The sequence below is a fragment of the Neurospora hispaniola genome, assembly GCF_033458365.1.
Source record: "Neurospora hispaniola strain FGSC 10403 chromosome Unknown B0T23scaffold_7, whole genome shotgun sequence".
NCBI lineage: Eukaryota > Fungi > Ascomycota > Sordariomycetes > Sordariales > Sordariaceae > Neurospora > Neurospora hispaniola.
Window position 1 is genome coordinate 607,547 of NW_026944412.1, and position 10,384 is coordinate 617,930.

Sequence of the window (10,384 nt, forward strand, 5' to 3'; positions counted from 1 at the left end):
GTATATAAATCGAACAAAAAACGACGCCCTGCGCTATGCGGCCCCCCGAAGCATGCAAATACAGAGTTTGGGAGACACAATGAACTCCTCATGACGTGTCAACATGGACAGTGAAAGGGGCTTACGTCGGCTTTTTTTTTCTTTTGCGAAAAACACAAACAGCGATTCCCCGTAGTAGACGCCTTGACAACCTAACGCCATAGCGGGTTCGGGGAAAAAATGGCACAATGGGTATGGGTAGGGTGTTGGATGGGTGTTGGGTGGATGTTGGATGGATGTTGGGGAGGTGGGGTGCGGTGATGGGGTAATGTGATGATGATAGGGCGGCTGTGGTGATACCATCAAGGAGTGCGAGGTTTCTTCCAATAGTATTGCTGTTACGGGTGGACACGACATGTTAACCGAATGATCTTGCATAGCAAACGGTTAGGCGGTAGAGAAGGAAAACGCTTACCTTGTGCTGCTTGCGGCAGGCCCTCAAGCTAGGCTTCCGCAAGCCGTCCGTCACAGCCAGGCGACGGTGCTCATCCGTGTCGAATTCGGGCACATAATAATACTCGCTTTCAAGCGGCTTACCGGCAGCATCCTTGCCCTGGCGTTCAATGATACCGATGCAAGCTGTTGCCTCAATGAGCCTGCGCAATTCATCCTTGGTCACCTGTCTCCGATCATCCGCAGGAAGATTGTTCATAATGGTCGACAAAGGCGTGGAAGACAGTCTGGAGAAGGCGAGTTGGTTGATGACATGATTCGAAATCGTCGCTGTCAGTTCCTCGCTGAGCTTGCTGACGGGCGATGGTGAGCGAGGAGCTGGAGTGGGAGAGGCCTGCCGAGAGGCGCCTGCTACGTTCTCGCTTGACGACTTCAGAGGCTTCGGGGTGACACTACCAGCCCGCTCTCCATCGGAGCTGCCACTGTAGTCGCGATCGGGAGTTCGGGCTCTCGGAGGTGAAGTGGCGGTGGTGAAGGATTCGAGACGGCTAGACAGGTTCTCGCCGCAGGGACCAAACGAAGGTATGATGGGGTCATTCTCCTCATCCGGATCTTGGTCGGCGTAATCCTCATCTGATTGTGGATCGCTCAGGTCACTCGAAATGGAAAAGCTCTGGTCCACGCTGGTGATCAAGGTAGTATCTCCCCTGCCCGTATCTGTCAACTTGGGCAGTTCCTGCTCATCCTCCTCCTCGTCCTCATAGATCTCAACGGCGGCACCATCCTCATCATTGTCAGACAACAAGTCGTCCAGGTCGGCCTTGGAAGTCGATCCGTTGGCAGGTGTAGGTGACTCGGGGCTGCTGATACGTCTCGGTCGTCGAATGGGGCTGCCCTCGTCCGAGTCGGAGCCTGGTCGCCGGCCACGTCGCATTGGCCTCGGTGTCTCATCCCACGAAGAGTCGCTCAAGGGGGCCGACGAGTCCCGATCCTTCTCCCGCGGCGGCCATTGCACGAGGACCCTGGTGTCATGAACATCGATCATAATCTCCGCACCCTCGGTTTCCGAAGTGAAGGAATCGCCCTTTGCCAGCTCCCATGTCTGCCCTTGACAATGCAGCTTCAAACCGTTCCAACCCGTACACGTAATCTCGACCTTGTTGGGCTCAAGCGCTTCCGTGGCGGGGATATACCGAGCGTGAACATGAACTCGGCTGACCAGTCTGTTCGACGACAGCTGATAGTGAGATGAGTTGCTGGACCTTCCCATCAGAAGAGTCTCTCCATTCTCTTTCATAACTACGGCGCGTACGTCGGAAAGGGGCGCGCGTTCCGACACGGTCGACAAGGTCCTTTGAAGGCCGGGGCGGGGGGCCATATATGGGGCGGCATATCCATAGTTGTACCCGACGCGTGGAGGGCTTGACGACAGAATGCCAGTACTCGATGTCGGGATGGGCGTTGGGTATTTCAGAAAGGCATTGGACGTGGCCTGCCGCTTCGAAGGCCGAGGCAGACCTGGGGACGAGGACAAAGGCTCAAACGGCGGCAGCAGTGACGGGGCCGGGCGCTTGATGCCTGCTACCGAGGGCAGGGTTGGCTCCATCCCGCCGAGGGTCTTCATTGCCGATGGGGATGAATCCATGTTGTGGTGATCCTGTCAGGTACTGGTCATGACAATTGGCGGGACAGGATGAGGAATTGAGCTCTGGAAGAGGCCGGGGTGGTGGAAGCCTGCTCGGATTGGGATATTGAGGTATGTGTGGCCCAGGACCTGAGGTGAGGTTCAGATTGGATGCGCTTCCAAGGTCGCGTTCTCCACGTCCAGATCGCGTCCGATGTGAAGTCTTTGCCCCCTCTCCGCTACAGCTGCCGTCCACTGCCGTCCAGCTGCCTACTTCCTGGCTTGGATTGGGCCACCAGGTCTCCTATCCCGTCTCCGCGGTCTGTTTACCTGCAACAAGGAACGGGAAAAGGGTCTGAAAACAGAGCTGGAAAAGGAAGAGAAAGCCAAGGGATGGGAATCGTCAAGAAGCCAAAAGACGGGGTTCTGCGAATCAAGACAAGGCTTTGCACATCTGGCCTGTCTTCAGTTCTATGATGGGACCAGGCAAGCAACGCCAGGGCAGAGGAAACAGGTACTGTAGCGGAACGAAGGGAGTGGGGATGAGTAAAGTATTTAAAAAGGCGATATGCACCATCTGGATTTCGCGCCCGTGCCTGTGGGACCCATTCACCAAAAAGGAGCATGGGTGAGCGTTCCTGGCTTTTTTTTTTTTCTGTCCAGACGACAACTCTCAGCCACGGAAGTTGGAGGTAGAAAGACGCGATTCTCCATTGTGGCCCTGAGACCCGGACGTGCCTGCGGTTCCATCCGTTCAACGCGGCGCTGGCAGCAGCCTGTAAGCTGGCGCATCTGAGCCTTTAGTCGTGCCTGTCGTGCCACGCAGGACAGTGTCTGGATCGCGCCTTTGGCGTTGGGTGGAGGACTGCCTGGGCTGGCAGCGTGTCCAGCAGTGCCACTGACGGGCGGGAACCGGGCAAGGGAACACGCATTCTTGGGGGTCCGTCTGGTCTGCTAGCGGCTGTACCGCACTGTCATGCCACTGCTGGGCAAGGCGATCAGCGGAAGTGGAAGCTACAGCGCAGGCACAGGCGGGCCGAGTTACGGCGGGAGGTCGGGGATGGAATACCTGCCCCTGCCCTGGAGGTGCCCGCATGCTCGGCACCCGACACCCGGACCTTTTCCCTGCTCTCAGATCACAGCAAACCTCCAGCTCCACTCGTGCCTCTGTTTGTCCATTAGGTATCTTGTTAAGGTAGGCTGTAGTCATTTTCCCACTCCTTTTCAGTTATTTCTATTGTATCCGCCATTCTCTGGTGAACAGCCATTATTCGTGGAGCGGAAGATCAAGGTCAATGGACGCTTTCTTATTCACACTTTCATGGATCTCAGGCAGCTGATCGACCGGTTGAGAGTTCATCCATTTCAGTTGCCTTATGACGTCCTTGCTTTTTCCAACATTCAAATATTCACGAGAGGTCCCACGAACATGCTGGATTGTTTACTCTACGATTACCGCTACTCCTCTTGACGGTCGTATTCATCAAATTCATGACCGATGGCGTTTCCACCATTGAAAAAGCTCGGATTGTGCAGAGCCCCCCTTGGCTCTTCTCTTCTGATAATGCAATGGCACCCGAGGTCTCTACAATATTTGCATATCAGCTTGTTTCCTTCCACGGCAATCCATAACGGGATGTCCAAACAATAGTAACTCACCAACCACCTGCCAGTTTCCCAAAGTCCGAGTCTGGCGCGTTTACACCGCGACGCAACGTGCAAAGCTTGGTTCGCTCCACCTCCGTACCCGGTCAGCAGGTACTAGTACTTACCCCTCGATCCTTCAGTTTTCGGTCAAGCTGTTCCAGCCTTTATATTGCCGAGCAATGGAATGGATGACCGCTCGAACGGACAACAACCTCCCTTTTGCGCCATCTCGAGTTCTCGAGCTGTTTTCACTTGGGCTTCAGTACAGCTCTCCTACTTGGACTGGATACAGGCTCACTACCTCTACCCACCACATGCATACAAATGGTGTTTCCTATAAAGTGACTTGATGACTATCTCGATCGAAATCCTTAGTCAACATTTCGGGTCAACTGCTCTCTTCAACCCCCCATCTTGTTCGACTCACACTCAAAGAGCATGCCATGCGCTGTCTCAAAGCCCACCCCGTACCTTGCATTATAATTGTGTTTTCGTCATTAGTCAAGGCGGAGATCGATCCCTTGCTTGGTAGTGATGCAAGCACTTAAACTGTTGAAGAACAGCCGAGGTTCTTAGTTGCCATGGTCAACAGCGATTGACCATTACTTTAGGTCCCAATGTCAATTGCCATTACCATTAATCATCCAATGTCCATGACTCCAACCCTTGAAATGATCGAATTGTTTGTCCTAAATCCAAACCCCTAAGAAAAAAAATCCCTAAAACAGAGCTGCTGCTATATATTGAGGAGCCAACCACCCCTCAGAATTCCACAAGGCACCTTTGACCAAAACTACTATGCATCGTCGTCAGAGGTCACCAGCCCCAAGCATAATCGGCCTCGGAGCACTCTTCTTGGCCTTCTTTATCGGCCCAAAGAACTCGGCAAACGTCTCGTTCAGCAACTGGTCCGTAAGCTGCATATGATCGCCCGGCGCCGTGCGGAAGTGCAATCCGCCTTTGCGATCCAACTCACGCAGCCCGATCCAGTCCTCCGAGTACATCTTCCTCGCGCGGAGGGGCGTAATCTCGGTGCCATTGACCTCTTCAAACCAAGCTGTCTCCTTGGGTACCACCGTCGTGTCGTCCTCAAACATGTACAGTACCAGATTCTCCAGCTTGGCCAGGTTCTCCCTGTAGGTCCGATTCTTGAACATCCGCTCATTGTTGATATCTGCTAGGAAATTGGAGTGCTCGAGATATTGCTCGTACTCGTCCAGGTTACGATAGTACTGCGCGGGTACGAGCCGGCTCTGGACAAACTGCGTCCAGGCGTTACCCTTGAGCAGCGCCATGGCGCCGCGGCAAACCCAGTCGGACCAGGGGCAGTCGCGGAAGGCGCTGATGCCGTTGTGTTGAGAGCCAAAGGTGACGAGGTTGCGGACAGGCGGGTTGTTGCAACGCTCGATGTACCCCCGCAGGAACTGGCCGCCTTGGCTGAAGCCGAGGGCGTCGATGGCGGGCGCGGTCGAGAGGATGGGGTGCGCAGCGATGTCGGCGCAGGCTTTGGCGACTTGCTCGGTCACGTTGCCGAGGAAGGTGGCGGAACGATCGCGGCTGCCGTCATCGTCCATGCGGACAAAGTAGACGAGCGTGCCGGGGTTGATGGCGTCGGCAAGGGCGCCGACTTCACGCAGGCCGGCGGCCGAGTAGCTGTCTCCTAGGCCTGTAACGGGAGATGGTTAGTTGCGAATAGTTGTTGGAGATGACGCATAAGTCTACCGGGCTTACCATGCCAGATGACCAGCGGCAGTGGTGTGTCGTCGATGTCGTCGTCGTTGAGTGGCTTCTGTACGGGACTGGCCAGCGCGGCTGCGATAAGCGAGCCGCTGGTGAGCAACAGCTTCAGCTGCTTAGAGATTGCCATTATCGTCCCTAAAGTTTCAATGGCTTTCGGTTAGTTTGGGGGATGAATTTGACACCGCTGAACTAGCGAAATCAACAACGATAAGCACGCGAAGAAGCAGTTGACGTCCAGGCAGCTAGCAAGGTGTCTGTGTTGTTCCTCGTGACGATGCGCCAGCATCGATGCCAGCACCGCTTGCGGCTTATCAGCTGCCGGATCCGCCGGCAGGCAGTTTAGCAACGCAGAACCCGGCTAACAGTGGGGAGCTATCTGCTTTGAAGTCTCCCATTGGTCAGAAGCTGCGAGTCCCTTGTTGGCCTACACGGCGTATGTCGAGAGGCTCACCTTCCATGGAACTTCCACTTGTCCAACCCTCCGATCCAACTTCATCCCTCTCTTTCTTTCACGTCCACTGTGGTTTTGCTTCCATCCAACTTGCTAACTCTGCTACTCAGTTGGCATTTCACTATCGTTTTTTCTATTTCTGCCAGTTGTAGTCCTCGTTAATCCTGCTCAAACTCACGCTTTGTTCCCCCCTCATCAGAACTTCCCCCTGACCGCAAGAGCCAAACATACCTTATTCATCGCACACCACCACTTGGATCCATCATGATCATCACCAAGTGGTTACTCTAGCGATAGCCTCAGGTAAATACACGAATGCGACGAACATTATACAAATATCAATATGGTCTCAACCTTCAATCCCCTTCTACGGAGTGCTATTATCCATCGCGTGGTGTCGGCTGCAGCTGGTGTCGGTTCTTGTGCCCACTGTCAGCACTCATTTCTAACAACGAAGGCAAGATGGCCGAGCGGTCTAAGGCGCCACGTTAAGGTTAACCCTTAATCTGAGTTACAACTCAAATCCGTGGTCCGAAAGGGCGTGGGTTCGAATCCCACTCTTGTCATAGTTTTTTGCACTTTTGCTGTTTTGGTGATGCTCCAATGCTGAACTTCACTCTTTTTTTTGCTGGCGTCTACACCACATTGAAAGTTTCAAGTGGTTGACTTTTGGTATTGGTCAATTTGGTAGTTCAGGACGTAACTACCTTTAGCATTCATGTGGCATCTTGAAGGGTCTATCGGTGTGAGCCATTGGTTGATTTCAGGCATTTGGATATCAAGGGTTCGCATTTTACTCGAGGGGATGTGCTTAAGATGGTCAATAGTACGCAAACATTAACACGCAGGACATGTATTTGGTTTAGGGTAACCCTTGTGATTTGTCTTAGCTTCTGGAAACTTGAGCAAGGGCTCATCCAAAAGGACCAAATCACCACACCAGCATTATTAGGCTGTATAACAAGTTGTTTTGTTCTGCGAGTTGCAGGAGTCGACTTCAGAGTACCAATGTTCATATGTTAGTTAGCCTTGATGATCTTTATCTATCGTTCCGAGACTCGCACATAAGAACTTATCCGGATCGAACGAAAATATTTCACATATAACAAGCCACGGCAAAGTGGGAACTCGACTTCATATAGTCAACATCTGCCTATACCACTTGAGTGGTACATACAAACCAGGGACTCGTTGCGAGGGCATCCTGATTATCCCAGGCCCAACATGAACTTTAACACCCAAAGCTATCGTCGGCTTGAAGAAAACACTTCGGTGTCTGCACAACCATCCCTTTCCATCCTACAGCCCACGATACTCAACCCGAACCCATTTCTCTTCTCGGTACTATCCAGCGAAGAAGTTGCCAATATCCTCACACCCGCAGACTGCCGTTCCACGTCATCCACTTCCAAAACCTCCACATCGGTACTCCTAGCACTACTGCGGAAGCTCCCAAGTACAATGTCCCTCTCACTCTCCGTTTCTGTCGCCCTTGCCCTTGTCAATGGCCATCTGTTCCGGCCAGTTATATCTCTCGACTGTCCCTGCCATTGATATTGATGCGTTCCAGGCCTGAGAACATTCCGTCCTGCTCCATTACCAACGCCATCACCGGCACCGACACCGACACCGTGACTGCCGTTGCTCTTCCCGACGTTACTCTCCAATATGGGGAATACCCTGACCAGCAACTGGCGCATGGCAGGCAAGCAGGCGCAAATGACGGCGACGTGGTATTCGACGGCAGACCAAACGGCTACGGGGTAGTAGTCCCAGGTAACGTTGGTCGAGGGCTGGAAGGCGAGGAGGGAATGGAGGCGGATTATGGAGATCATTGTGTCGCTGGGAGGACATTAGACATGGGCCCGGGTAAGGTGGGGGCAAAAGGTGAGGAAATCAAGAGGCAGAGAGAAGAAACTCACAAAACTCCTACACACAACATCAAACCCACGGCCAACTTCTTCTTCCAATCCATGTTAAGTTTTCGGAGCTGAGACAGCGGGATAGCCATGATCCAGAGGTCGAGGACGATGGTGACGATGGATAGGGTCCATGCCGAGGCGTTGATGTTGTCACTATTATGTTTTGTTTTCACGATCAGCAATCTATTCCTCTTCCTTTTCTTTTCCCTCCATTTCCCCCGCCCTTTTGACTTCTTTTCTCTTCTATTTTCCCTCCTCAATACCAAAGACAACACACCAAAACTCAAAAACCAAAGAAAAATGAAAGGCGAAACTCACCACCGCCCCTCATGCTCCCCATCCCACCCCTCCCAAAAAAACTTGACAGTCGGCTTACACCCCACCGGCAACAAAAACACCCCTCCCACCAACACCACCACCCCCATCGTGCCCCACAACACCCTCCTCGTCCGCTTCGACCAATTCTCCCCAAAGATCCGCAAATACATGAACAAAAACGGCATCTTCACATACGTCATGATGGCCACGTAATACTCAATCAACACATAAAACACTTTCAGAAACCACGTCACCTCTTGGGGCGTCAGCGTCCACACATCCCTCCCGATCCCTGCGCGAGCGAGCGAGTGGGCGATGAGCACCGTGTAGGGGATTCCCAGGGGGATACTCAAAAAAATGACCCAGTCGTCGAGCCCGAGACGGCGGCCGCCGGAGGGGTGGGTGAGCAGCCGAAAGAAAAGACGGGAGAGGACGAGGAGAGGACTGAGTGTGCCGAGGGTGAGTGTTAAGATTATTAATTGGGAGGAGCGGTTGCGGGGCGTGTCGTGGCAGAGGGTGGCGGTTTGGTTGAGGGCGGACAGTAAGGGGATTGGGCGGCAGGAGGTGGTGAGGCAGGAGGTGAGGGAGGGGCGGTGGTGAGGGTCTGGAGAACATAGACAGGTGAGGAGTTCGGAGGACGTTGAGGCGTTGTTGTAGGAGCAGGGAAAAAGCGTGAGGAGCGGGGTTATACACTCGTCCTGGGAATAAAAGGGGGTGTTAGCTTTCCTGGTCTGACGTTTAAGATGGTTGAGATAAGAGTGGTGTGGCTTGACTCGAGAATCATGATACTTAATGTAGTGTTCAGGGGTGTACCTACCGCGCAACTAGGATAACCTTCCAAGATCTCTGAGATAACTGTTTTTGAGGTATTATAAGCTCTCACCGGCGGGGAGAGAAGAATCAGGAACAGAAGAACTCGAACAAAAAGATCCCAAAGTGACAAGGAGCGCCTCATGACTGAAGCAATGCCCATTGTCTTTCTTCCTTGGCCTCTTGGCCCTCGTATAGGTGTGACCAGACCAAAAACCAAAACAAAAAGAGGCTAATATCAGGATTGACGTTGAGGTAAAGTAGATAGATATAAGTCAAGCTCAGCAGCTCCAGCTCCTAGAATAGAGCTAGTAAAAGAGACAATGTGGTGAAACACGAAGCTTATTTCCCACGTGCTGCTGCTGCTGTCCCATTGTGGAGAGATAGAGAAAAGGCAAGAAATTCAAAGTCGAGGTATCTGAACAATGGAGACAGACTGTGGTATTTGAGAATGATCACAACCATGGAAGTACAGGTAGGATGGAGTACAGAGGAAACCATGATGACGGCGTACACGGACGGAGACACGGAGAGCCGCAGAAGTAGTACTGGACTAGGTAAATCGTGTCACCGTCACTGGTGTCTGGTCTCCCAAGTCTCCCATAACATGAGGTAGTCTGCGTACATACACACATCTTTATATCGACTGCCGGCCTTTATAATATCGTGTATAATCAAAAGTAACTAGCCTACCCACATCCGACTTCGGTATGGCTGTTCTATAGATGTCAGGCATATATGAAAGCATGGAAGCCATGTTGTCAGAAGCACAGTGTCCCTATGCTACCCGTCTCTGCATCTCTGAGTATGTGCGTTCCTTGCGTGTGTAACTGTAACCAACTTTGATTGTCCCTCAAGCAGCGAGGACTGGCAGCAGGTACAAAGGCCATCCAGCATCTATCTGTATGTGAGATGAAAGGGGAATTATCGGCAAGGAGAAAGGAAGGTTACACACCCAGAACACCCTACGCAGTATAGACAACCAAAGCCATTCGGCATCACTATCCCCATGCTTCTCGGTTATCGCCCTTGGGGCATATAAGTCCAGCTACATGGGTTCCTGGGGCTCTCAGATCTATTGCACCCATTAGGTCGTTCGCTAGGTGCGTTCCATATCTCTCGAAGTGCCTGTACCTGTGTCACTTGCACAGCAGCAGCGCATATGTATGTGTAACATGTGTATAAAGAGATCCGGCTTCCTTCCTTTTGTCCTTCCTTTGCCCAAGTCCTGTGGTACTACCAAGTACCGGAAATTGAGGTATGTAGAACGTAGAACAACGCGGCAAAGCCTCCTTGAGGTAGATCGTGTTGTGATACCTTGCTTCGGCTTTGTTTACTTCTTGAATTTGTGTCTCCCGGATTTGTGCAAGTCGACAGAAGCGGCTATTAATTAACCGGGAGGATATCAGACAAATTTGATAGTGGTTCCTTTGTAAGGAT

At 52.4% G+C, this 10,384-nt stretch overlaps 3 protein-coding genes and 1 non-coding gene across 4 annotated transcripts; 1 reads left to right on the forward strand and 3 right to left on the reverse strand.

Moving 5' to 3' along the window:
- Positions 1 to 216: 216 nt before the first annotated feature.
- Positions 217 to 2,229, reverse strand: B0T23DRAFT_208254 (uncharacterized protein). The gene is made up of 2 exons (XM_062833504.1): positions 455 to 2,229; positions 217 to 374 (listed from the first exon to the last, which is right to left on the reverse strand). The coding sequence occupies exons 1-2, from the start codon at positions 2,075 to 2,077 to the stop codon at positions 342 to 344; spliced, it is 1,656 nt and encodes a 551-aa protein (XP_062689645.1). The 5' UTR covers positions 2,078 to 2,229; the 3' UTR covers positions 217 to 341.
- Positions 2,230 to 4,373: 2,144 nt separating this feature from the next.
- Positions 4,374 to 5,722, reverse strand: B0T23DRAFT_208266 (Alpha/Beta hydrolase protein). Its single transcript, XM_062833505.1, has 2 exons — positions 5,435 to 5,722; positions 4,374 to 5,369 (listed from the first exon to the last, which is right to left on the reverse strand). Exons 1-2 carry the CDS (start codon positions 5,568 to 5,570, stop codon positions 4,513 to 4,515), a joined length of 993 nt encoding a protein of 330 aa, XP_062689646.1. The 5' UTR covers positions 5,571 to 5,722; the 3' UTR covers positions 4,374 to 4,512.
- Positions 5,723 to 6,350: 628 nt separating this feature from the next.
- On the forward strand, positions 6,351 to 6,460 carry B0T23DRAFT_t294. The gene has a single exon. It is a non-coding gene; the product is annotated as a tRNA-Leu (tRNA).
- Positions 6,461 to 7,138: 678 nt separating this feature from the next.
- Positions 7,139 to 9,089, reverse strand: B0T23DRAFT_446287 (uncharacterized protein; the record flags this gene model as incomplete). Its single annotated transcript, XM_062840959.1, has 4 exons — positions 7,139 to 7,736; positions 7,817 to 7,969; positions 8,135 to 8,832; positions 8,952 to 9,089. The coding sequence occupies 4 exons, from the start codon at positions 9,087 to 9,089 to the stop codon at positions 7,139 to 7,141; spliced, it is 1,587 nt and encodes a 528-aa protein (XP_062689647.1).
- Between the last annotated feature and the right edge of the window lie 1,295 nt (positions 9,090 to 10,384).

Bases quoted from the DNA above. Each gene is read 5' to 3' on its own strand.
- B0T23DRAFT_208254 (XM_062833504.1), bottom strand. From the start codon at position 2,077: ATGGATTCATCCCCATCGGCAATGAAGACCCTCGGCGGGATGGAGCCA. The intron at 375-454 runs GTAAGCGTTTTC...CACCCGTAACAG, and splicing joins CCTGCCGCAAGCAGCACAAG to CAATACTATTGGAAGAAACC.
- B0T23DRAFT_208266 (XM_062833505.1), bottom strand. From the start codon at position 5,570: ATGGCAATCTCTAAGCAGCTGAAGCTGTTGCTCACCAGCGGCTCGCTT. The intron at 5,370-5,434 runs GTAAGCCCGGTA...CTCCCGTTACAG, and splicing joins GCCGCTGGTCATCTGGCATG to GCCTAGGAGACAGCTACTCG.